This window comes from Acanthochromis polyacanthus, chromosome 14, assembly GCF_021347895.1.
Source record: "Acanthochromis polyacanthus isolate Apoly-LR-REF ecotype Palm Island chromosome 14, KAUST_Apoly_ChrSc, whole genome shotgun sequence".
Classification (NCBI taxonomy): Eukaryota; Metazoa; Chordata; class Actinopteri; family Pomacentridae; genus Acanthochromis; species Acanthochromis polyacanthus.
This window is the reverse complement of record NC_067126.1, coordinates 34,593,657-34,619,965: the sequence shown is the minus strand read 5'-3', so window position 1 is coordinate 34,619,965 and position 26,309 is coordinate 34,593,657. Positions and strand designations below refer to the sequence as shown.

Here is a 26,309-nt window from a genome sequence, read left to right as displayed (position 1 = left end):
TGATGAGGAAAGCGCATACGCAAACTTTTTCGCTGGCTTTATGTGTATGTGCATGCAGGCCTGTGGAGTTTTTATCTCTTGCACGGATGTACAAACAAATCTAATTCCCAGAGGTGTATATATAGCAGTGTGGTGGGAAGTAGCTTAAATTGGACTTTCCCTCTGTTTCCATTGATTGGAATGACAGTCAGTTGGAACAAAAAAAAAAAACATCTGATTGACTGTGTGACTTTGTGAGTGACTCTGTTATTTCAGGTCACCAGAGTTTCAAGTGGTAGTGTGAGAAATGTACTTTTTAGCCAAATGCTGAAAATATATTTTAAACCTAGTTTGTGTAGAAGTTGGGTCTGCAACGCTGTACTCGTCCCTCTGTGAACAATGTACTGTACCTTGGTAAGATCATGGTACCTCCGGGGCTGTTGGGGGATAGAGCTGGCATTGACCAGGGAGGCTGATGGCATCCTGTGGAGCAACAAGGCAGCTTTAGGCCCCCTCAGCCCTATGCGGCCCTGGGCTGCTGGCACCAGAGAACCAGTCTGAGTCAGCTTGGACTGGAAGAGCTGCTGCAGTAACACACTCTCACTGGCTGCCGGGCACAAAGCACATACACGCAGAGAGGGAGGAAAATGAGGGTAAAAGAAGCAACAGCATTGGTGGAAAAAGGGGGTGGAGGAGAATGAGGAGAGGTGGGATGAAAAGAGAAAGAAAGAAAGCAAGAAAAGGCAAATATGAAGGAAAGGAAGAAAGAATGAAAGACAGAATGAAAGAAAGAAAGCAGGATGTAAATAAGGAAGGAAAGAGGGATCAGAGGAGCAGAGAGGGTGGGGAGGAAGGCAAAAAGTTAGGCTGCATGTAAACAATCAAGTCAGGCAACAAGAGGGGGTGGACCATGTCACTCCACAACACGTGGAGTGGTCCACAACAACAATGAGCTCATTCAGAAAGCCAAACAACATGTGTGTGAACGTGGGTGTGTGGCTCTCATCTGAAAGGCTGAGAGAGAAGAAACAGAGGGAGAAAGAAAGAAAGAAAGAGAGAGATAGGGTAAAGGATGGCGGCAGGTAGGCGTAGTAAGCGAAGAAAAACAAACATGGGTCCAGAACTCATTTAAGCACATAATTACTCACGGCTCCAGGGGTAATTGTCTTTTCATTTAAAGCAGTTATTGCCACCGACTGAATATTGACCGGTGCAATAGTTTTAGGCATTTTAACAGTCTTATTCATCGAGCAGTACCATCAGGGAGGCTTCTGATTGGTGCCAATGGCATTATGTGGCATACACATAGCTAGGATCATAAATCTATCGACAGTAACAAGAAGAACAACTGTTACTGCACTGTTTATGGACGTAATTGATGAAAAATATCGATGGCATCATTTTTAAAGGCACCCTCGCCTACTTGTAGTGTCCACAACCGTGTCCCTCTGTCCTCCTCTGAGCTTACACTTAAGGCCGAAACACTTTGCATACGTCTGTGTACGGATGAAAGGCAGCCATGCATCGACTCATCAGCCGGCGGGATAACAGCCAAGTGTGAGTGAAGGGCTAGCCTTTAGACGATTAGCCTCATCATGGAAATTACAGCAATTAGGCTGCTGGACACAACGCCAGCCTGGCAGTCACACAACGGCTGCCTGTGTCCCGCTAACCACAACACCCCACATCTGGCACGTTCTATAGACAATATACACACAGACGGTGCTGTCTGCCACATATGGGATGAAACGTGCACACACGCAGACGCAGCCACACTTAGACAAGGGGCGGTTTTGTGCTCTGTTTGTTTATACAAAAGTGCATCTTTGTGATGGAGTGCGCTCTGACGTCACAATGTGCTCATATGTGTGTTATTCACTGGGCACTTACTCTTCATCGTAAACAGCAGATTCTGAGGAAGGGAGTCCTTGTTTTTCATGAGCGACCCTGTGAGGTCATATGAAATCTGGGAGAAAAGGAAATCATACATGGGCATTCATGTATATGCTTACATAGCACATTTAATCTTACATACGACAAACTATCAATATACCAGTTTACATTGACATACTTTGTAAAAGCAAGTTAGACAGAGACGTGGTGGTAAAAATTCTGTATTTTGATTTAATATTAGGATGTTGACCAGACACAGCAGTGTCTTCTCTGCAAGTTCACACATGCATTAAAATATTTTTGTTCCTTTTATTGCAATGATGCATGGTACACTTTTAATTCAGACAGCTACTATTCCAAAGATATTGTATCACTTTATTATTATTGTCTATTATTCATTGTCATTTTGAAATGCATTACTATTACCTCTTTCATAATGTCTGGTCCAAACATAATAGCACGTGTGTTAAAAATCACATTTATTAAATGTGCAAGTTTAGAAACAGTCAGTAAATGAGAGAGTTAAAGGAGGTCTTTATGCCACAGAGAGTCAAAAAAAATCTTATTTATAGCTTGTATGTGTCATAAATGTTCAGTGAATCACCACCAAAATAAAGGACAAACATGACTGCTGAACTGCAAATATGTTACCAAGGGCAGATAATGAGGTAAAATGTTGAGTTTATTGTTGGGTTGGATTATTTACCAATTTTAAAGTTAAATTTAAAGGCCTGAATTAATATTGTGTCCTTGTCCAGCATTAATATCGTAACTTACTGACCAACTGTTGTCTTTTTTTTCCCTTATTAACTGCATACAAATCTGTGACTAAGAGATTCACAGGCAAACAAGCAAACAGAAAACACAACTGTGGATTATGTAAGTAAACATGTTAATGTGTGTTCTTAATCTAACATATGACAGTTCAAAATAAAAGCCTAAAGTGTGCAGCAATAAAAATTAAACACACCGATATAGATTTCATGTTCTAGTGTGGAACCTTACCACATTATATCAACAGATTTTTTTGTTCTAGATTACAGACCTGTCCTGCATAGTGGCTGACAGTGAAGGCTGGGCCCTGGTCTTTGGGTGGGGGGTTCCCATTGCCATCCTTGGTGGTTAGAGAGAGGGCGTGAGTCGGGTTGGAGTCCAGCTGGGCAGACAACCTCTTGTACAGGGTCTGCTCCACTGGCCGCAGGCTCTGGCTCTCCTCATCTAACACACACAGCAGTCCCTGAGGCCTCTGGACAAAGAATAAACAGATGCTCATATGTTATTTATGTTGTCCATATTTACAAAGCACAATTGATAACATTAGGCATTCATTATGTCCTTGTGACATTCTTACTGGTCCACGTAGAGCAGACCTGTCCCTCTGATGTCAAGAGAATTCAGTCATATTCATTTGTTTTTTAGGTTTATTTGAGAAATTAGAGATGGTATAGACAGAAAAAAGTGTGGTAAAGGGAGAGAGACCAAACTGGACTGGACTAGTCCAAACCAGCAACATACAGTACCTGAAGAAAGAAGTCCAGAACGCCTGGGTGGTTGCTGGGGGAGCGAGGGGTCTCCATGGTGATGCCCTCCTGCAGACACTCAGCCTGCTCCTGCTGGAATAGCACCTCAGAGACGTACTGCCTTAGCCGCTCGTTGGTCATGTTCACGCACAGCTGGAATGCACACACACACACACACACACACACACACACACACACACACACACACACACACACACACACACACACACACACACACACACACACACACACACACACACACACACACACACACACACACACACACACACCACGCTGTAACACTTCAGGACACATGGTGCAGCTCCTCAGAGACATGCTGCTGAATGTTTGTTCTTCAAGCAAACAATGCAGAAATACAATCTTGAGCAGACTGTGGCACCAACACGGTCAGTTAGTAGGGCATAAATGAACTCACTCTTGGTGCAACACTGCAGACTATGAAATTATGAGGACTGTTTATTGGGAGGAGTCAACCACAGAACATGAAGGAGTCAATCAGATGGGTTAGGGTTCAGCAGGGAGACACAAATGTGACTTGTAAAGTTGATATCATGCGAAACTACGTATAAGAAGAGGTGGAACAGCAAAAGAAAAATGACTGAGCAACAGCAGTCCCCTTTGAACTTCTTCTGAACTCAGAGCCAGACACAAAAAAGTTGGAACATCGGAGTGAAGTGCCTCTGTTTCCATTTGATTTGATTGTGGTTGTAGCATTGGCTGGGCTGTTTTCCCATTATGGTGGTTAGAAATCTTTTTGAAAATGGGTGCAACACTAACTACATGCAGGGGATGAGTGTGCAGTGAACATTGTTTCCTTGTTGCTATATTTCTGAACTCCTGAAATATACATCCGTCATATTTGACAGAAGTGATGCCAATGCAAATCCCATGTGAATCGATGATGCCATTATGGCTGTTGTTAACAGGAGTAGTGACAGTACAGCTACTGCAGATAAATCCACTGCCCCATAGATTTAATCAGAAAAGAAGTCCAAGCAGCAACCACAATTTCAATAAGCACAGTAGAGCAGGCTGAGCAGCTGCACTCACAGCCAGCGGCAACATACTGCCATAGCCTGGCCTCTTTAAAGGAGTGATGAGTAATAAATGCAACATGTAAAGTGTCACATCATCTCTCCTTTCTGTAGTTGCTCTACAGTGGCAGCATATTATTACAGCCACAGTAACTGTTCCCATAATTGAGGTGAATGTTGAACTTAGTATAAGAAAACACAAAGTAGATTGCATCAGAAACACACCACCATGACCCTATAAAGGATTATTTGTTGAACGTGTGAAAAGCAACAACCAGCGAACAGAGTTTTTTCTCCTTTCAGCACCGTCATGTGATGGTGTCAGAACAGTGCCACGACCCACATTTTGGGTCCCATCTCCCTTGACTGAAAAGTGCTGATCCAGGAGCTGCTTTAAGGTGCAGACGGCTACAGTCCTGTTTCCCTTTCATCACTGTTTGCCTATTCTTTGTCTCCGACCTAGTCTCGTCCATTAAAGGCTTAGTCCCAGCAGGTGGTTGATTGAGTTAGCTCATTAGCAAAGTGCTGAGCAGGTACAACACATCCCTGACAAACACAGTTCTAATTAACAAGCTCTAATGACCCCGATCATGCTGGGCATGTGCAGCGCACTCGTGTAGGTTTCTGTATACGTGCACAAGTGTGTACAAACATGTCAGAGCTTGTTTGTCAGCGATGTGTCGCGTCTACTGTAAGAGATCATCGTGTTTGTTTATTCAGAGCTGGCTCCTCCCCTTCTGTAATCTGTGGGTGGTGGGTAATGTGTGTGTTTTGAGGAGGCGGTTATTAATAGGCAGATCTCAGTGGAGAATACATCTGAAGTAAGGAGGCATGAGCTGTCTGTGACGGTTTCTCTTCTTTTTTTCTAGTTTTATTGCCCCGCTACCCTTGGTTTTCTCTTTTGGCACTCTCACTGACCTGAAGAGGAAAGGTTACACAGTCTCTAAGTTCCATTTAGATTAGAGAACATCCAGATGAGTAAGACCACTGTTACCTTACTGACACACACAAACGCCAAAGTCACACACAAAAACAAAGACGAACACATCCTGCACTTAATAAAAGCTGGGAGAAACCAGTAGCTCCACAGGGAGGAAGTGTAAGCTCTGAGTAGCAGGAATAAGCACTTAGCCTCTTGAGCACCATGAATTACACTGACACACACACACACACTCAGATTTGTCTGCCTGATCCCCACTGGCCTTACAATGGAGTAGTCTATTAACAGTGCATGTTTGATGAGCACATGACAGATTTACAGGCCTTAACAGGTGAGCAGCATAGAGCTGTACATGCTGTACTCTGTGCATATACAATATAGTCACCCACACACGGGCAAAACAACCAAACATTGCAGACAAGCTGAGCATCCCTGTATATGTAAAAGCACACAGTGTCAGGAAAACAGACAAAAACTAGAACAAAATAAAGAAAAATCAGCATTCCTGTTCTGTATGAATCAAACTAAATTCTAAAATCAAAATTTTTGTAAAAAATCCCATTGAGTGCAATGTAACTTCCGCTTCTCACTGAATACACATTGCACACACAAAAAAAAAAAAACAGTCACCAAAACCAATAATGCTTAAATTTAGACCGACGGACAACACTGCATTTGAGAAATAATTTAATTATAGTAGATGCCTTTTGAATAATGAAGATTTAAGGAAATTATTCTATTCTGATTTACTTCAATACCATGTGCCAATACAATGGAGGGCAGCCACTTCAAAACTACTCTCATAAAAGTCAATTTTCTTGTAAATAGTACTTCAGCCTCACTGTGCAAGAAACTCAACACTGAATCAAGAGGAGGCCAGCTCCTTCATGCAATTCACAACGGTGTACTCTAAAGAAAAAAAATGAATTTAGCCTGTAAGAACAGTCTAGTAACATAAAAACCTTCCATTATGCCAGAACTGCATATTGTTTGTCAGTCGTAAAGGCAAATAAGAAAAATCCTCTTTCCTTTTTATTGCTTTAGCCAGGCAGACAAAGTCACAGCTTTATAAAACACTGTGCTCCTTTAGCTCTCAGAAGTTCTGACTTCATGAGCTTCTTTACAAATTTACTTTTATGTATTACCGAAAAGAAAAATCCATTGCATTCCTCCCACAGTTGTTACGGATTTGTTGTCAAGTGTAGTGGCTTTGGAGGCGTCTGTGGGACCTGATTTATATTTGGACTGATTCTCTCATACAGTCCTCTCTGAGCTAATGTTGATGTTCATCTAAACCATCAACATGACTATTAGATTCCATCTCGGCCAGACTGCAGATGGATGTTTTCTTTCACTTAATTAACTCTTAAACATTAAATTTGGCCAATCTGTCCATCTAGGGTTGCGGCAATTAAAGCACTAAGAATCCACAGACTGATACCCAACCTTACTGTTAGTTTCTAAATTATTGCAAGTCAGTTATGTGACCATCTGCACAGAAATGCTGTATGTGTCAGTCAGGGTTTAGATCATCACTCATCGCTGTCAGACAACAGACGCATTAATAATCACAACATTATATTACAGAGGATGTTTTTGGGTAAAGTAACTGTAGTATGAGGTTTTATTCAGTAGGGTTCCATACTAGGACCAATGCTTGTCATTACATACATATACTCTACCGTTCAAATTTTGGGGTCACCCAGTTTCATGTTTTCCATGAAAATGAAAACACAATGTACTATTAGAACACAGGAGTGATGGTTGCTGGAAATGGGCCTCTTTACCCCCGTGTACATATTCCACTAAAAATCAGCCATTTCCAGCTAGGATAGTCATGTACTACATTAACTATGTATAGACTGTATTTCTGATTAATTTAATCTTATTTTGATTGAAAAAAAAACTGCTGTTCTTTCAAAAATAAGGGCATTTCTAAATGACCACAAATTTTTGAACAGCGAATATAAATCTAACTGTAAAGCCAAAGAAAACAAACTGATCGCATGTGTCATGTGTACTAGGGCCTGGACAACTTGGAATTTTCTTCTTCTAAATTTAGACAAAACTTCAGTTATTGTATTTGGCCTTGAACACTTCAGAAACACACTAACTATACAGTTGCTCTAGATGGCATTGTCTTGGCCCTACTAGGAGGAACACCTCAAAGCTATTCTACACCAGGACATGCCGCTACACATAAAAGAAGCCTCAAGGATGGCCTTCTATCACCTGTGCAGCACTGTCAAAATGAGGGACATCCCGTCACGGATTGATGCTTAAGAATTAGTTCATGAATTTGTTGCCTATTGACTGAGCTACTGTAACTCTTTATTATCAGGATGACTCAATAACTCCGCAAAATCTAAAGCTGATCCAAAACACAGCAACCTTTGTCCTGACAGAAACTAGGAAGACAGATTTTACATCTTTGTCCTCACATAAAAGACGCACATGACGAAGCTCCATCACATCTCCTCTCCCTTGTAGTTTGTGTTTGGAGCCGCACAGTTCTGATTGTAATTACTGGCTATCCTGTCCAGTGTTTATTGTTCTCGTTAGTTATCGGTCTATTTTGAATTGCTCATCTTTTCTCTCTCCCCTCACCCCAGCTGGTCATGACGGATGTCTCCCCTCTCTGAGCCTGGTTCTGCTGAAGCTTTCTTCCTGTTAAAAGAGAGCTTTTCTGTCTTTCCAGTGATGCTCAAATAAAATCACTGGGTTTTCCTACATTACGTTCCTGACCTTACTGTGTGAAGTGTCCTGAGATGACATGCTGCTAATTGGTGTACTATAAATAGAACTGAATTAAATCAAATTGCTGTCACATGTAGATCTTGAACGCTGTGGAGAAGCCAAAATATGTCAACCACTATGATCCTCATTGTACGTAATTATGGAGGAGGAAACTGTTGGTGTGCTATTTTCAGATTGCCACTAAGAAATAATGTAAGACTGATTTATTTGTGTTTTTAGCTACACATGATTATGATTAAACAAACGTCCTGGAAAAAAAAGTGGCATTCACAATTTATTTAATTTGGAGTAACTGCCTTTGTTTCTGGTGGTGCATAATCATATAAGCAGTACGCCCTAAGAAAAAACAAACAAACAAACAAACATTTGTTTAGAAAATAAGGAAAACTGAAGCAACTTCACTGGGCTAAGATTTGATTTTGAAACTCTAATCGTTAGTGATTTATAGTGACTCTAAAAATCTAAGCTAACACTGCTGCATAAAGAGGATTCCCATCTGTAATACACACACAAGCACACGTTGCTTTGAAGCTGCCTATTACGCTAACATGTTGCACACAGACAGTCATTGTGTCAACGGTTCATCTGAGGACAGCTGGAAATCACGCCACAGTCAGCCACAGACCTCACCCCATTCATTACAATTACTGTCAAAAATGTACAGCCAGAATCAGATAAGAGCTCCAAATATTTTCACAATTTGATTAGGATCTGTTTGAAACTACAAGTTACTATTTAGAGAGATCTTTTTGTAGCTCAGTACAGCCGCGGCGAATGCATTCGGCTTGATTAGGAGGAATAATGTGTCATTTCGAAGGCAGGAGGAGGAACACAACATAGATCTTTTCTTTTTTTTTTCTGTTTGGAAAAGAGTGAAATGGAAAACATAAAACACTTTCCCACCTGCTCAAATCCATTCCTCTGGAATTCTTCAAACCCAAATATGTCCAAGATCCCAATTTCCAAGGCAGGGTCACTGGAAAAAAAAAATAAACAGAAAGCTTATTATTATAGGACCACTTTTATTTTCCAGGACTAACATGAGAACTTTTCTGCTTGTGTGACTTTGACAAGAACTATCACGCTCGTGTGAAGTGTGTGTCTGTGTGTGCAATAACATCTGAAAGGGGTGTGCCATGACTGTATGGTTGACAAATTTATTACATTCTGCGGTCGGTGTGTAAACAAGGCAAAGCACAAACACATTCCAGAAGATGTAGCCTGGGTCATCTGTCAAAGTGTGATAAGACTTCACAACATCAACAAGAGCAAGGATCTGACGACCTTCACCTGGGAGTATGTGTGTTTGGACTTAAGTTCTGGTGTGTTTGTGACCTCTGTGTAATCCTTGGGTGTGTCCTCCATCTCTGCAGTATTCTCATTTCTGTGCACATGCCTAAACCTGCATGCCACGCAATGTAAACTATTACAAACCTCCAATCTAAACTATGTGTCATGTTACAACATTAGTGTTGTTTCTCCCCGAAGCTCATGAGTGACAGAGACGCTGCATTGGTAGCGTTTGTGATAACAGACATCAACGGTCTGGGCTTCCAAGGAATTTTTTCTCATGATCGATAGTAAACACACTCCTTGGTACACATGTGCATAAACACAAACCACTCCCCAAAAACACACACACACACACACGCACCCAATGCTGTCATCTTGTCCCTGAAGGTAGTCGTTGATGCTGTTGACCAGATAGCTGAAGAGGCGTCCATAGATGGATTTGGCGAGTTGGTCCCTGTACTGCTCTGACATCTCTACCGTGTGGCGCCGTGTGATCACATCACCTGACAAAAAAAAAAAAGAGGACGTGAGGACACACGTTCTGGCACTTGACAGCTCAGATGATAGCACATGACAATAGGCATAATTGTAAAGGTTTTACAGGAGAATATTCATGTATCTTTGAAAGTAAAAATCTTGCAGGCATTTCCATCCATCCATCCATCATCTATATACCGCTTAATTCTCATTAGGGTCGCGGTGGAGCTGGACTCTATCCCAGCTGACCTAAAGCAAAGGCATGAGGACACCCTGGACAGGTCGCCAATCTATTGTAGGGCTACATATACAGACCTTCATTCACACCTACGGACAATTTAGGGCTACCAATTCATCCCAGTATGTTTTTGGACTGTGGGAGGAAGCTGGAGTACCTGGAGAAAATCCACGTACGCACAGGGAGAACATGCAAACTCCACACAGAAAGATCCCGGGAAGGCCGGAGCACAAATCAGGGATCTTCTAGCTACAAGGCGAAAGTGCTAACCACCAATCCACTGTGCAGCCCTTGTTGGGATTCGCCCCTATTTTGTTTCTAAACAAAAACCTATACATCTATCCATCCATTTGTTATCTGCTGCTTATATGAAGTTGGTTAAAGCATGCTAGTTTGGATATTTCTCTCTCCAGCGAAGTTTTCAAGCTCCACCTAGCGGCTCATCTGCCAATCCCAGGCCAGTGTGTTCTGGGTCTATCCTATGGTTTCCTACCAGGTGGAAACATGTCACAGTGACCCTACATATCAGCCTGTAGGCAAAGTTTCTGCACCTTATTAAAAGCAGAATATATAACTGGAGGTTTTTCATCTGGTCAAAGTAACAAGGAGGGTCAAACATAGGCAAAAACAGGTATGTTGATACCTTTGAAGTACTGAACATCAGAGGTGAGGGCGGCACTCAGGTCATTGGAGGAGACCTGCAATAATCCAGCAACTATGACGAGGAAGACAGACAGAAAAAGAAGGCAACTGAAGTGATCACAGGATGGAAAAACATCAAAATAACAGCATTAAACATTAACTGAGCATCAGAGAGGTCGCGCTGATAACATCCCAGAACCCAGTTTGCTCTGGCACAGCTCTGATGATGATATCACGCTGAGAGCGCAACATCCTGAACCCTGCGACAGTTGATTCAACCGATCGGTGGAGCTGGCAGCAATTAGTCATCATTGGATTTCGGAAGAGAACTCATAAACAAGCAGGAAAAAAAATAAAACAGGTGACAGCAACCCAGAAACCCCTTTGCTGACATCACCAGTCATGACATCACATCTCCCTGACAACGAGTGGCTTGTTCCCCATTCAGACGCTGATGTCATTTGTTTACCATCTAACAAAAAGGTCAGAGGTCACAGGAGCACATGTAGCGGTTGCATAATGAGAGAGCGGGAGGAAAGACAAAGAGAAAGCGCTGAGACCATTAATGGGAGACTGTGTGTGTAGTGGCGATCTCTCCTCACCATGGCTACGTTTTGGCAGAAAATGTGGCTCACCAAACAGGTGACTGACTGGCCTTTTTCTATTGCTGGCCAGCTGCCGAGCAGGACACCGAGGCGGAGAAAGAGAGAGGGAGAGGGAGGAGCTATGATGATGACTGAAACAACATGAGTTAAAGCAATGAACCCCTCCTCCCTCGCTGTGTCCCACCTAAACACAGGGTGGAAATGTGGGCTCAGCTGGGACCCTGGGAAACACTGACCTCTCTCCAGCAGCTGCAGGTCAGACGGGAAGGCCGAATCGGCATCTGTCAGCGCAGTGAAACGTAGATCCCCAATATGGAGCACAGCAGATAGCAGCGTAAACACTGAGTCAACCTCCTAGCAGAAAGTGGAAACGAGAAAGAGGAGAAAGGGGGGAGTTAGAGAGAATATAACATCAACTACTGCAAGCTGGAGATGTGCAATTCTGAAAGACTGAAAACATTTTTTCAATGCTCAATAAAAACTTGCACAACATAAAAGGTTGTTGTTGTTGCTAAGTCAAACTTTGAAGGACACAAGTAGCCTATTCTATACTTGTCATGATGTCAACAAATACAAGAAAAGTCCTGAAAAAAAGACTGAATGGTCCTTCTGGTAAGCCTATGGAGTGAAAACTACAATACTAGGTTTAGTCAACTTGCCGCAGACTTGTATCATTGTCCAAAACACATACATTTACCACAATTTCACACTAGAAAAGCACTCAGAAAGTGCAGACTTCTGCCAAGGATAGAGAGGAAAACAGGAAACCCATGCAGTACAGGAGCATGAGCTGGAATTGAACCTGCATCTCTGACACGGTTCTGTTTATGAATCACCTTCTTAACCAGTTGAGCTATCTGGACACCTTGCTCCAACTTGTTGGACGACATACTAACCTATGATGTTTTTGTCATATTTTGGACCACATACTCAAACATACCAAAAAATTCAAAGTGATCCAGAATCCAGGATCCTTTCCAGATTGCCACCAAAATTAAATCAGCTCTTCCTCTTACCATAGTCTACATCCCCTCAAAATTTCATGTGAATCTGCCCAGGCATTTTTGAGTTATCTTGCAACAGACAGACAGACAGACAGACAGACAGACAGACAGACAGACAGACAGACAGACAGACAGACAGACAGACAGACAGACAGACAGACAGACAGACAGACAGACAGACAGACAGACGCTGGGTGTCACATAACCTCCTTGGCGGAGTTAACTAGTGGCTGGGTTCTTTGATTACAGTGACCCCTGGAGTTTATTTTATACCAGTCCTACATGCATCCTGGTACTGAATATAGTGCCAAACAAGTGCACTAGTAACAAACGCTAGAAAAAATTGCTTAAAAACACACTGTTTAACTGCCTTGGCAAACTACTTTGATTTTTTAAAAAAGCTGTTCAAGACCCATTTTCAAAGATTTCCATTTTTAGAAGGAACAAATGGGCTGAGTGTAGCAGACAGGGTAGAAAAGTTGGACAGCATTGAGAGACTGACCTACGCATTTCTGGATTTTCAAGATGATAAGACAAATATAGAATAGCCAGAATTGTACTACAAAATGCAAAATAAAGGCATGAATATCAGAAAATCCAACACTTGTGATGCGTCAGCCCTCCTCTTTTCGTTCACACACTTCCTCCCTTCCTCTGCCACGCTCTCCCTCGTGCCCTTGAGTAGAGGACGCTTCATGGAATACCCCATTACCCACTGCTCTGAATCTCCGACAGGGGGGAAGTTTGAGTTTGAAGACGTGTGCTCATGCGTGTGTGTGCGTGTGAATGTGTCGGCGTGTGAACTCTCTCAAGACAGGATATTGGAGCTGATATCTCAGAGATAAACACAAGCATTAGTCTCTGTCTGACACTCAATACACATAGCGACCCCCCCACCACTTCGCTCAAGGGGGAGAAGAAAGGGGGCTGAGGGAGAGAAAAAGGAGCGATAGGGAGCGTTAATGACGATTGACCTTTGGGTCTGGACTGGGAGTCATCCCCTGATGAGAGCTGAGACAGAGACCAATGGGTGGTCTATCGCTTCGACTCCCCCGCCCTTGCTGCTCTCCCTCGCTCTCTTATCCAGTGGACAGTAGTGCCCCCTGATAATACTGCTATCTATTGCTCTGTTCCTCTGTCCCGTATGCCTTGTCTGTGTGTATTGACTGCTGCCGGATTAAAAGGTGAGATGATGGTCACTCACTGCTGATAGAGGCTGACTGGGAATCTAAGTATAGAAGCTGATAATGGGGCTGGGAGCACAGCTGGTGGTGCACAGGACGGACTGTACCCATGCACACTATATGCTCGCTGTGGGCATAAATCAACACCCTGTCACCTGCATTTGGTCACACATTTAACATGGTCTTTAAACAGATGCTTGATCAAATGATTCTTGTGCTTGAATTGGGAGCAGGGTCCTTGGCTGCCCTCAGGCTCAAATCTGTTGTTCAGTGGCTGATAACTGAATAATGTTTGGGCAGTCCTCATCATGTGAATGTGAAGTAATCCTGGGACAACATTTTGGTCAAAAAATCTAAAATATTTAACTCTGTAGGTTTCTCAGAGGCTCCAAATCGTTACTTTTACTCTGGGATTTTAGAGTTTGGACCAGTTTCCATTCTTTAGAGGATCCAGCCCCTAGACTCGGGGCTTAGAAACCAAAATCTGGTGAAAAATCTCATCAATGGCCTAATAATTGGCATGTGACTTCAGGATCTGTGACATTAACACTTTCACATCTCCCAGCTGTCAGTAACGTTCGGCTCAACAGAAGGCTGTGCAAATCAATACCTGCTTGTTGAAGCCCAGCGCTCGCAGGGATTGCTTGACTGCCGCAAGGTGTTCCCTGCTCTGGGTAGAAGCTGTAGCCACCGGAGGGTTCTCTCCTGCAAGTCCTCCACTGAGATACCTGGAAGCAAGGACAGAAATATAAGAGCAACTTTGACAAATATTACAGACAAGCAAACAAAATACAAAGAGAGAACAAAGCGAGGCTGAGTCTAAAATGACAGGTGCACCGGATCCAAATATGTGCCCGTGTGTTCGGCAGGAATTTATGTGAATATCTTTGGATGAGAGAGACCTATATCCAAAAGATTTATGAGGCAGTTCTGTGCACAGTTAAATACAGTTCCAGCCACTGTTCGTAGTGAGCAAGAGGCAAACGGGCGAACAGGGTTTTAAACCTATGGAACTTTATCACGCACATCAAACAGAGATACATCGAGATACAATGGGTTGGTGTCATGCCAGAAGAGCCGGCGTGCTTCTCGGACTCCAAAACAGACCGGCTGAGGTCAGTGGTTATCACAATAGACCTGCAGCAGCGGATTCCCAGTATAGTAACAATAACTCAGTTGCACGTTACTTCTACAAATAAATGCACGAGTTGGGGTCAACAACAACACAGATTCAAATAAAAATCTGACAAAAACTGCACACATGGCTGTACACATACACACCACTGTCGAATTGCTTAGAAACTCACATATGCATACACACACACACACACACACACTCACACTATCCTTGCAGATATCAAATATGAATGTATTACATTTTTAGGGTTGGTCTCAAGTGCAGGTTGTGATAGTACCAAACCACAAAACTGGACAACTTTTACTGACCTGATCAGCAGCCACACACCAACATACATATACACATGTATGCTGTATGCACATATAATATCACCCGACAGCCACGTACCTGTGAGCCAGGACATTGTTGAGATAAAGTGCACTCTTCTCCTCAGCTGAAAGACCTTCAGCCATCAGGTAGAAGATTCTGAAGTTGTGTTGCTGAGGAGGCAGGTGGACCAGGCGGGCCTTCTCCAGCATGTAGGTGTACAGATGCGCTTAAAAATCAAACGTGGTTTATACTTAATTAACAAAAATATGCGAAGCATGTTTCAACAGTACTGATTATAGTAATAGTAAAATTTACTAAATGACCAATGCTCACTGATTAAAATTAAATTTAACGGAATAAAATTAACTTGAGTAAAACAAGGTGACAAAATGGAGCTTAAAAAAATCCAACTCTGAACATATGGGCTTTTACTGCCCCCTGCTGGAGCTTTACTACTGTGCACCTGATCCATACATTACAGAAATATTATTGGACTGTGTTAGACGTATTGTACATCTGGAGTAGTTTATGCCTACGGTCAGTGCCCCATTATTAGAATAATGAGCCATTATCACACACCATTATCATGAAAATAATAATCTAGACTGTGAAAACTACTTCCTTGGTTACTCTGGTAACACTTACATTCATTAACATCATTAAGATAATTTTTTGTGGAATAAAATTCAAAGTAAACAGACTATTTTTACTTATGCAAAACTAAACCAGAAGGTAGACATCTTGAAGACTCAAGTATTGTATTTTGGACCAAATCTGAACAAAACTGAAAGCAAACATTACTAACATTGCTATAGTGACAGAAGTTGAGGCTACCTCTGAGCAGCGTCCTCCTCTTCTCACAGTACTGGATGGTCAGCAGCTTGATAAAGCGACTTGAGTTGCTGTTCCTCGGAGTCTTTGCATGACCGAAGGCTTCCAGAATACAGTTCACCTGCATATCCCATCAATCAAATTACATGTTACCACTGTTTTATAATGATTTTCACTGAAGACTATTTTCTTTTTCATAAAACCTCCATTTAATTTACACATTGCATCTTTTTTCCAGACAAAAAGCAGTCCTGCTCTATTCTACTCTCTACCACTAGATGTCAACATACAGCCATTATTGGGACACTCAACATTTTCTGTGTCCCAGAACGATAAGAGAGTGAGCTGACCCAGATATCGACTACATAATGATGACTTCATCAGAACGCAGCCCTTCCAGGCTACACACTGCTTTGTTACACAACTGGCATACTGATAGACTAACTGATAGCTAGACTGAGAGCAGAGCAGGTGAACCATGTGTTAAGCAGCAGGATCAAACCTAAAACCACCACTGGAAACATGAGAAGCAGGAACACACTGTGTGGTGACCTAAAAGTTTTTTTTTGCTTTTTCCAGGCATTAATATGATTTTGCTATTTAACAAGTGGGAGGGTATTTATTCCTGACTGTTTATTTTTGTTCTTTCTCTTCTAGAAAATGCTTCTCTGTTCCGTTTGTTCTAGGAAATGCTTTCAGATTGTAACCTACTGATTCACAAGAAAATGTGCCACAAAGGGGATATGGGTATGTTTTGATTTTCTGTACACTTCTATAATTTTTTAAAATTCAACACTTCCTTTTAAGGTTGTAAATGCTGACACAATCAAACACAAGGTTGGACTGCTCCAGTGGTGTGTGTGACAGCTATCAAGAAGTGAAGAAAAGACTAGTAAATGCCTCATACTGTGGTGCGCTAATCCACACATCTATTATCTCTTCTGTCACTGCAATAAAAGAACAGCAGGATATGTAAACACACTACACTCTGTGCTTTCTGATTTTTCTTGACCATAGGGAATGAAGGGGAAAGAAATAATAAGGAGAGTGAGAGAACAGGAGACCAGAAGAAACACTCAAATATTAAATAATGTTGAAATAAAGTAATAATGTGTACTGCAAGATTATATTTCGAGCATTGTGGCTTTGTGCGCAACAAAGGATTTATGACTTACGCCCTGGATGTACAGTCATCACATGTTCCACTGACTGCTCCAAGGGTAAAACACAAGAGAGGATCTTATGGATAAGATCTGTCCAGACTTACGTGCTTCATTCTGGGCTCCAGCATAAAGCCTTTGGGGCTGGAGCGGGCGGTCAGGTGTCTCACTATGTGTTTACATGCCTCCGTTTTCCCAGAACCACTCTCACCACTGCAGACACACAAACAACAATCAGTCCTGTCATTGTCTCTGTTTTACACTGCTGAGGTGTAGTCACAAAATTTCCAGTATGATGAACAATAAAATTGCATTGTAGTGTTTTGTAAATTTAGTAATTGTACTATTGCAGCAATACAATGTAATATTAACTAACATGGCAATATGCAGATGACACCAATTTGTTACAGAGTTCAAGGTTTAGGCATATTTTGCTGCATTGCTTCATGATTTCCCCACATAATCATGTTCTATTAATTTTCTTTTGTAAACTTTATTGAGAACCGCACAACAAATGAACACAGGCAAGGTAAAAGAGTAAAAAGCAAAAATCAAGCATCTTTGTGTTGCACTGCTCTGTATGCGTCTCAGAAGAATAGGTGTGAGATGTTAGTCATCAGGGTGTCACCTCAGTCTAGCATCTACACCCACATGACATCACCCCTTCAGGAACCCCCTCCTCCCCTTAAACCTATTCCTTCTAATGCCATTAACATCGCTACATTCACCGCCACTTTTAGCACACTGTTAATGCCACAACTTGTTTGGCACCGGAGGCCTTTGTTTTTTAATTTTCTGTTGAACGGATATTAAGTCTGACATAAGGTACCTCTACAGCACATGCACTGACACTCACCGACACGCAGAGAGTTGAGACCTGTATAGTAACACCAAGCAGATGGCTTCAGAAGGTCAGAAGCCTTTACTAATGACCGCGCTATGCCGTGATGCGCTGTTTGTCTATGTGCAGCAATATTTCCTACTAACAGCCCTGCTGAGTGTGAAGTCCAAGGGTCTTTTCACTGTCTTTTCATTTACCAGTTTTTATTAGATTTCAAGGGCATTTTGTTAGAGCACTTGCCTTAGGGGATGTTGGACACTGATTGCCTGTAAAAGTGTAGGAGTGCATATGTGTGTGTGTGTGTGTGCTTCTGGGCATGTGTGTCAATAAAGTGAAAAGCTAGAGCACGCAACAGAAAGCTTTACCAAAAAGAGAAACAAGAAAAGCAACGATAAAGTGCGTTCAGGAGAGGAACGGAGGAAACGGGAACGCGTGTACATATGAGCACACACAACATTGTCGCTGTGTACGTGTGTGTTTGTGTGTGTGAGTGAGATAGATAGCCTCTGGCCAGGGTGCATTAACTCTCTGCCAGATTGGTTACGACTCAGCGGGAATGTCACTGGAGAGCCGGAACGGGATTTAATTGCAATCAGAGAACCGCCCCAGTCCAGCCGTGGACAAAAAAGCAAGACGCGACAAAGCTCCCAGCAAACATCCATCTCTGCATGAACACTGAACGGGTCTCCAGCTCAGCTCAGGCTGGGAGCCATTAATCTCTCAGGGTGTGTTTAACAGGTGTGTGGCAAAAGGGGTGTGGACAAACCAGGTGGCCGGCTATTAGCCTCGATTATTCCCGCTACTCTGTTGACATTTTTGTCTCATAACTGCAAGGCATGCAGTTCAGTGATGTATGTGGAGCTGGAGGTGGTGGCTGTACCTCAAGATGAAGCACTGTGGGCGTCTCTCCTGATGCATCATGTGGTAAGCCCTCTCTGCCGAGGAGAAGATGTGAGGAGGCAGAGAGGAGCACAGACGGCCTGTAGAGCTCAGGTACAGCTGACTCACCTGAGAAAGAGAAGCAGACCTTATGTAACGTGGATACACACCCAGGCTGAGCAAGACAGAAGATAAAGTTGCAGCAAAAACACCGAAACCATCGTGGGTATCACTTTCTTTGCGAGTGTGAGAAGATGTTTGAAAAGTTCACAGAAAAGGAGTTGTTTGACATTCAACCTAAGAAGGATGACATCAGTTGAACTTTTTGAACATGTAAACACCTCAATTGTATGTTTTGTTTATGAAATTTTCCAAATTACACTCTTTTAACTGTGAAAACAGAAATAATCATGTGATTTTCCTGGACTGAATCTAAACTTAATACTACAATATTTCACCCAAATCACTTTATTCTAAGTCTCATTTAAAATATGGCCAAATTAAACTTTTTGTACCAACTAGATTCAGTAGAAAACACAAAGCTTTTGAGCTCTGTCATGACTTTTTGACTGAACTGCAGGCAGTGTTTACACAGACAGGAACATAAAAAGGAGACAAGTATGGAAACAAATCAAAAATGTGAGTAGTAAGATATTTAAAATATGCAGACTCTCAACCTTTCTTCTTGTATTTGTACTATCTGTGGACACTGGAAAAATGTTGTACATGCTGATTTAAGTTATTCTTAACTTTTGTAAAATAAATAATCAAAGGAATTCAATATTGTTTAAATGATTTACGACATCACAACTGTGTCATACTGCACAGAAGACACATCTGAGTTCTCTCTACTTGTCGCCACGGCTGTTTCCAAAAGGTGTAGGAATTTATATTGCAGGAAAAAAAAAAGTACCTACAGTGAGCAAAAATGTGATAGAAACTGCTTGGGATTTTGAGGGTTAAATAAACATGTGTTTATCAACCCCCAAGTGTCATTTATTATTATTATTCTTATTACCAGGAGGTGAAACTAAAAATCATCTGTTAACACTGAGCTGTCAGATCTCAACTGCTGTGTGAAAACACTGACAAGCGTTTGATCAAAAGTAGTCGTGAAGATGTTTATTTTGGGATTCATGACGAACTATGTCGTTTGGAGAGTGTCACAACAATCAAATTCTAGGAAATTCTATTGTGGACACTTTTATTCCTCGGTTCAGTTCTATGGAGATGAAGATCTGCTTCTACAAATAGTTTATTTTCACATTTAAGACATTTAGGAATTTGCATTTTACACAAGAACCCATTAAAATATTCAGAAAAAACTTCTATGAACACATTTGTTGTGTGATTTATGCCCAAGAGGAACATATATATACATACAGGGCTCTGATTTTGTTGAACACATTCTAAGAGTACAGCATGAGACAGTGAACCATCTGTTGTCTATCACACCGAACTGTAACCCCAGCATGTGTGCCAGTGCTGTATTTGAGGCCGTGGAAAAGGGAAGGAGGATGGGTTGCGGACCAGCAGTCCAGAGGGGGCGACAGACGGCCAGCAGATCACACATGTTGTGACATATGTCCTTCTCACACTGGCTCCTCTCTGATCCTCCACACATCCTCTCTGCTGGGTAGAGATGCCTGGAGTGAATCCAGGCAGAGGCAGGAATGGGACAGCCAGAGGGGGGCTTGGCTTCATTCTGTCAGGGCAAAAGAAGATGCCACCTCCTCCTCCTCCTCCATACAACCCCCTTCTGGGTCCACAGCCTCTGACTGGCACTAATTCAGCTGTTTCAAAATGAATTATCTCTTATTTAAAATAAGCTGACACACACCGTTGCTGATTGATAGCACAGCATTGAACAAATGATCACACAGAATTAGAGCCTGTTCCTCATTTGCTGACAGGCTCCTCTAGGTGTTGCATGAATATGCTGTGATACAGTTTTACAATGAATTCTTTCCGGTGGACAAATAGTGTAATAGTCTGACAAGGAGTAGTGTTTCTGTTACCTAAAGTGGATCCTTCTGTTTCCTGGCTGATGCAGAGTCAGCCTTATGCTGTGTATCACTAACAGGAAGAATGCATTATTTATCAACCACAGAGTCCATTTCATCTGTGCATGCCTTGCTTATTATACACCCAAATACTATGCCGCCTCCATGACATAACCTTGCATGTTCGGTACTCAGCTCATCAAATGTTTTTAGAACGTGTAAATTCAACATGAGGATAGATAAGTGCAGCGTATCTTGTGAGTTCAGGCGAAAGGCGGTCTTACCAAAGTGGAATAGATGGGCAGCTCTTTGTTTGGATTCACCAGCAGAAGGATGTGTCCGATGTAAGTCTAAAAAGGAGCAGAAAAACACACTTCAAAAAACACAAAAATCAGCTGAAAACAAGGAGTTGCATCTAATATCATAAAATCGTTTGTGTGTGATGTGGCACAGCTCTGCCTTGACGGACCATTTTGACATGAACAGGGCTGAAGTTGGGTTAAAATTACTCACAGGCCGCCTAAAGCGAACACTGACCTGGAATTAGAAGTGCCATCCTGCTCTGTCCTTAATGGCAATATTCATGGTGTTTCTGCTGCTATATGGATATGCTAATGTAGAGAAGGGAAAGGTCAAGGAGGCCCCTCCACTGATAACCTCAGTAATGACCTTTTTCTAATAAAGACAACAAATCTGTCCTCCACACACAAACCCCAAGGCCACTGAGATAAAAATAACCAACTCCTAATTTCTGCCCCTTTTCTACTAAACTGCTAACCTCCCCGTTTCTCACAAAGAAACCCCGGAGGCAGTTTGAAGGGTAGCGGCGTGTCCCCTGGGAGAGCGCAGGCGTTGCTAACATTCTGTAACACGCTCCTCTGTCCTTAGGCCCTGGCTCAAGGTTAATGACTTGAACAAATTCCCACCGCCTGAAGACACACAGCAAATTCACACTACTGTCCTATTGCTGTTGTTTTCTTTTTAACAAAGTAAAACTTGTCTGGAGATAAGTTGAGCCACTTTCCCCCTGTAACTCTGTGGTTTAATCTCATGACGCGCTTGTCAGTAATCCAGCCTTCATCAGTGTCTTCTGTTGCATCTTCCCCCAGTTCCTTGCCGCTCTCCTCGGGGGATTTTAGCGGTGGACTGGTCCTTCTATCCTGGCAGAAGGCAGCGACCACTCATCAAAGCCCATCTCTGACCACCCTGCTGGGAACATATGGAGCACTCACTGTCTTTGTTCTCCCCCCGTTTCTGTCCTTCACCATATCCCTGTTCACCTATTTCTTAGCATTCACTCCATTCTGCTCATAAGGTCAAGCACATTAGTGACAGAATCGAGAAAGATAAAACTGGGAGGAGTCAAACAACCTCTGTTTTTGCTACTTTTGATGAATCAAGCCAATATTTGCACACTTAGTTGTGTTTCAAAATTCCTTTGCTGCAAACAGTAAGATGCACAATGCATGACTGAGTCCGATGCATTTATGTGTCATACAGATCAGATATATCCATCTTTATTAACTCAGTGCCCTTTCTTTTCACCATTTCTTCCAAATGGACTCCACCTCCTGCCTCCTGCCCTCATTATTCTGAATTCTAATCGTTTCTCTTTTCTTCGTCCACCACTTGTACTTCCTTTCATTGTCGTCCCCTTATCTTAGTCTCCTGCTGCGATCAACCCTACTGTCTGCTGCCCATCTGGGCTTCTGTAATAACAGACTATTACTGCCTCTTCACAGAGAAGAGAGTGCACCGATAGCTCCACATTGATCTGGTTCCAGTCTTTATAGAGCTCCATCCCCATTGGAGCCAGACTAGAGTTTTAAAGAAGAGGAAGGAAAAAAAACAGGGATATAAAATGGACCCATTGTTAGAGATGAAGGCATTTTACTCTCGAATATAGTGATGGATTTTTCTTCCCGATCGATACAAATGATATTGATTTTGCCATTGTCACCAGTGTAAGTATGTGTGTGAGTGTGAAAATGAGGTACCACTCTTACACAAAAAGTCAGCTGGCTGGAACCGAAAAAGCCGGCGAATCAGCTTTCAAACTACTGGGACTATTTAAAACGTACAGGTTAAAAATAGTGTTGTTTTGTATTTTTTTGTGTTTTGTTAATCAGGAACCAAATCTGTAATCAGCATCTCAGTTCTTTCCAACTTCTCTTGTTTCAGCAAAAGTTGCTCTAACAGGAGAAAACAGTATGTAGTCAGGCAATAGTTTCAGCTCCCGAATCAAATGAATTTCATTCTCTAGTGAGTTTTTTACCGCATCAGAACAATATACTTGGGACTATCTTAATCATCGGAACCCCAAAACCTTCAAAAAGCATATTTTCTCTTCAAAATTCCGTTACAAATTTGTTGAAATTACATAACATATCAGATCCAGTATAAAAAAAACAACAACAAACAGATTTGAAGCTTTCCAACAATCCTCAAACTAATCATGTTAGAAGTTATACTGTAGGGTTACGTTAAGAAAATGAACCAAATCTAAAATTGTGACATTTAACCAAAATCATGTTACATGCATACACGCATGTCTCATTAAAAATTCACCAAAAATAAACTGTGCCCGATTCTGTAAAAGACTAAAGAAATTCTGCAACGGAGAAGCCATCAGTGACTCAGCTGCCACAGATCAGTAAGGGGACAAGTATTGAAATGAATTAGAGAGACTGAGAGGAAAAATAAAACATACCTGAGCAACAAAATAAGTCAAAAACTGTAAATAGTGGATAATGCTGCAGACAGATACATTCAGCATGGTGAAATATCCTTCTAGAGCTGTGCAGAATGATGCAAAAAACGCCAAATTTGCAAAGGTTGTCAAAATGTAAACAGTAAATTATCTAGAGTATGAAAAGCCACTATTGTACCCCAGTACTGGTAATTCTGGGGGACAGTTGGAAAAATGTTATACATGTTTGATTCCATTTTTTTCAATATTTGTAACATAAAAAAGCAAAAACAGTTTTACTTTTTTAATGATTTATGGACTTGGTTTTACAGCACAAAAGACGCTTTTTACTCCTCTACTTCTAGCCATGGTCGTGCTGTTTCCATAGAGGTGTTGTGAAAAAGGAGCCAACAGTCAGTAAATGCCCAAAAACTACTTGAGGTTCAGAGAATTGATTAAAAGAACGTGTCCATGTGCACCTTGCAGTGAAGGTACATGACACCCTGTCAAACAGTAGCCTGTTTATGACCATAGACATCAATGGCACACAGAAGAAAGCCATAAGCTTGACTACATGGGCAATACTTCATAGTTTTGTTCGGGTCTTTATATAAAATGTCACCTCGAATGTCATCCCCTAGCTACATTCAGAAAAATTCTTACTATTAGACGTGATAAAATCATATAATCTACATCCCAGCCTTCAGGTACAGGTACAGTATTTGTAATGCATTCTGTGATGTTTACACTTGACTACACTTGTATATCTGCTAGAGGGAAAGCCACTGTTGAGCTCATGGGTATAAAGATTGCGTGATGTGATCCAAACATCACACCCTGAAATTCCCAGACCGTAAAGCACACTCCGCTACTAATAAACAGCCACAGTGCCCCAGTTATGCCCGCGAGACACTGTGTTTTGTGTGTGCTCTGGGTTCTGCTGCGTGTTTAAAGCAATATGAGTGGGATTCCTCGTCAAGGACACAGAAGTCTTACGTAGATTTGATCGTTGCCAAAGCGTTTCTGCATCTCGTAGAGGAGGCTGCTGTCAGTCAGCTCGCTGAGGGATGCCAGGTCGTCATTGGGGGCTGGAGGCATCAGCTTGACCTGAAGAAAATACGTCAGATTTTATCTCAGAGCAATTTCTATGTTGCAGATTGTAGTTCCAAACTCTTCACAGACAGATATTTTTTAATGTTAGCCTCTATTTATCCTTACATTGGAGACAGGGAACAGCCTTGTGAAATTAATTCAAGGATGTACAAAAGCACATTTTAGGAGAGCTCTCTGAATATCATCGGTGAAGCAGAGACTAAATTTGCTCCTTGCTGAAATGCTTAAATAAAAATCCGGTAAACAGGATGAACTACTCAGTACATTGACTCTAATTGAAATGTGCAGTGAATATTTTCCATTTGAAATAGACAATAATGTCAAAATGCTGCACTTTAAGATGGTCCGAAGCTGAGTTTCTTTACCATCTGACTTCTTTCTTTAATCATAAAAACAAGCTAAAGTAACAAATGCAATATCAGAAAACCTTCTTTTTGTGTATCCCCTGTGGATATTTGATTCCCTCTGTGCACTTACTGTTTTTTGTAGTATAAGAGCAGAGCAGTAAGAGAACAGGGTACCTGCTCCAGTTTGCTGGCTCCGGAGCTGAAGGGCCCATCTAGGCCATTATCCTGAGAGGGCTGTCGGCTCAGTGCTCCGCCTGCCTCTCTGAACATGGCACACTTCTCCAGCAGACTGTCCCGCTTTGAAATAGATAGACCCAGGGGGTTTCTGTATGATAGATGGATAGTCAAGGAGTGGGAAAGAGACAAAGTAGAAGAAGATTCAGGGCAAAGTGAAGCATGAATCATGATATACATTATGTGGAGGTCACACAAGACAACATTTATTAACTGTTAACCTACAAGTTCTTGATGGGAGTGTTGAGATCGTGGGAGCCGCCATCGTATCGCTGGTCAGTGGAGGGTAGAGGAGCAGAAGGATCCTTCAGTCGCTGCAGCCAGCTCTCCTCTGCATTCAGCAGCATATCTGCGATGGGCTCTGACACGGCAATATCTAACGACATGATACAAGACGGCCTTGTCAGTGGAGGGATTTGTTGTGAAATTCACAGAGATAAGTTCAATTTGACATAGTTGTCAGAACTGTAAGCTCCGAAACAGATTTTCTCCACTTTCTGCACCACTCTAGTGAAGATGTTTGTGAAAAGACAGAGATTGTGCTAATGTTGTTATCTAAAGACTGCAACGCTCCACAGGTTCATCTATCTGTTCTTATATCACGCTACCCCCCTCCCACTCCACCTTCCCAATTCATGTGAATGATCCTTCACTGGTGCAGAACGTGAACCCCATTGTGGATCAATCCTGTTAAGATCCCTCCTTGTCCGTAATGAGGTCTAAGAGGGCACTAGGGAGGGAAATGACTTCATCCTGTCTTTTTATTTCTGCGTGACAGACAGTCCTCTAGACGCCCATCTCCTGTGCCGTCTTCCTCGCATCATGTGGCTGCCAAAGAAAGAGCATGCGGCTCCGAGTGGAAGAGAGGTGGGGGATTGTGTCAGCCTCCAAGGGCTTGTCTCACATCTTTTCTAGGTCCACGTGCTAGAACGAGCTATTGATTAGGAGCCGAGCGAGGCAGCCAGAGGCACGATTAAACTGTGGGAGTAAATGGTTGGAGGCAGCTTTGACATTTTATCCAACAATAGAGAGGCTACGAGTTAAATCCAAAGTCCTCTGCATATGACACTATCCATCACAGTTAAACAGGAAACACCACTAACATTTACAGTCAGCAGCCTTGTTCAAAGGCTGGCTTTATAATGGTTCTTTTAAAGTTTGTGTGAAAATGAAATTCA

The 26,309-nt window shown here is 42.1% G+C and overlaps 1 protein-coding gene across 5 annotated transcripts in view; it reads right to left on the bottom strand.

Moving 5' to 3' along the window:
* The window catches only part of myo16 (myosin XVI), a 113,168-nt gene that overhangs the window by 30,980 nt on the left and 55,879 nt on the right, over positions 1 to 26,309 (bottom strand). For all 5 annotated transcript variants that reach the window (XR_007946280.1, XM_051958575.1, XM_051958576.1 and 2 more), the window contains 17 exons: positions 25,357 to 25,507; positions 25,072 to 25,222; positions 24,434 to 24,544; positions 21,033 to 21,098; positions 18,747 to 18,874; positions 17,133 to 17,238; positions 15,869 to 15,986; positions 15,113 to 15,260; positions 14,198 to 14,315; positions 11,636 to 11,753; positions 10,796 to 10,867; positions 9,799 to 9,940; positions 9,048 to 9,120; positions 3,393 to 3,545; positions 2,918 to 3,118; positions 1,870 to 1,945; positions 390 to 586 (listed from right to left, as the gene is read on the bottom strand). Coding sequence is in view for 4 of the 5 variants with exons in the window: in XM_051958575.1 (XP_051814535.1) it covers positions 390 to 586; positions 1,870 to 1,945; positions 2,918 to 3,118; positions 3,393 to 3,545; positions 9,048 to 9,120; positions 9,799 to 9,940; positions 10,796 to 10,867; positions 11,636 to 11,753; positions 14,198 to 14,315; positions 15,113 to 15,260; positions 15,869 to 15,986; positions 17,133 to 17,238; positions 18,747 to 18,874; positions 21,033 to 21,098; positions 24,434 to 24,544; positions 25,072 to 25,222; positions 25,357 to 25,507 (2,129 nt within the window). In the remaining variant the exon portion in view is untranslated. The remainder of the gene's footprint in view (positions 1 to 389; positions 587 to 1,869; positions 1,946 to 2,917; positions 3,119 to 3,392; positions 3,546 to 9,047; positions 9,121 to 9,798; positions 9,941 to 10,795; positions 10,868 to 11,635; positions 11,754 to 14,197; positions 14,316 to 15,112; positions 15,261 to 15,868; positions 15,987 to 17,132; positions 17,239 to 18,746; positions 18,875 to 21,032; positions 21,099 to 24,433; positions 24,545 to 25,071; positions 25,223 to 25,356; positions 25,508 to 26,309) is intronic.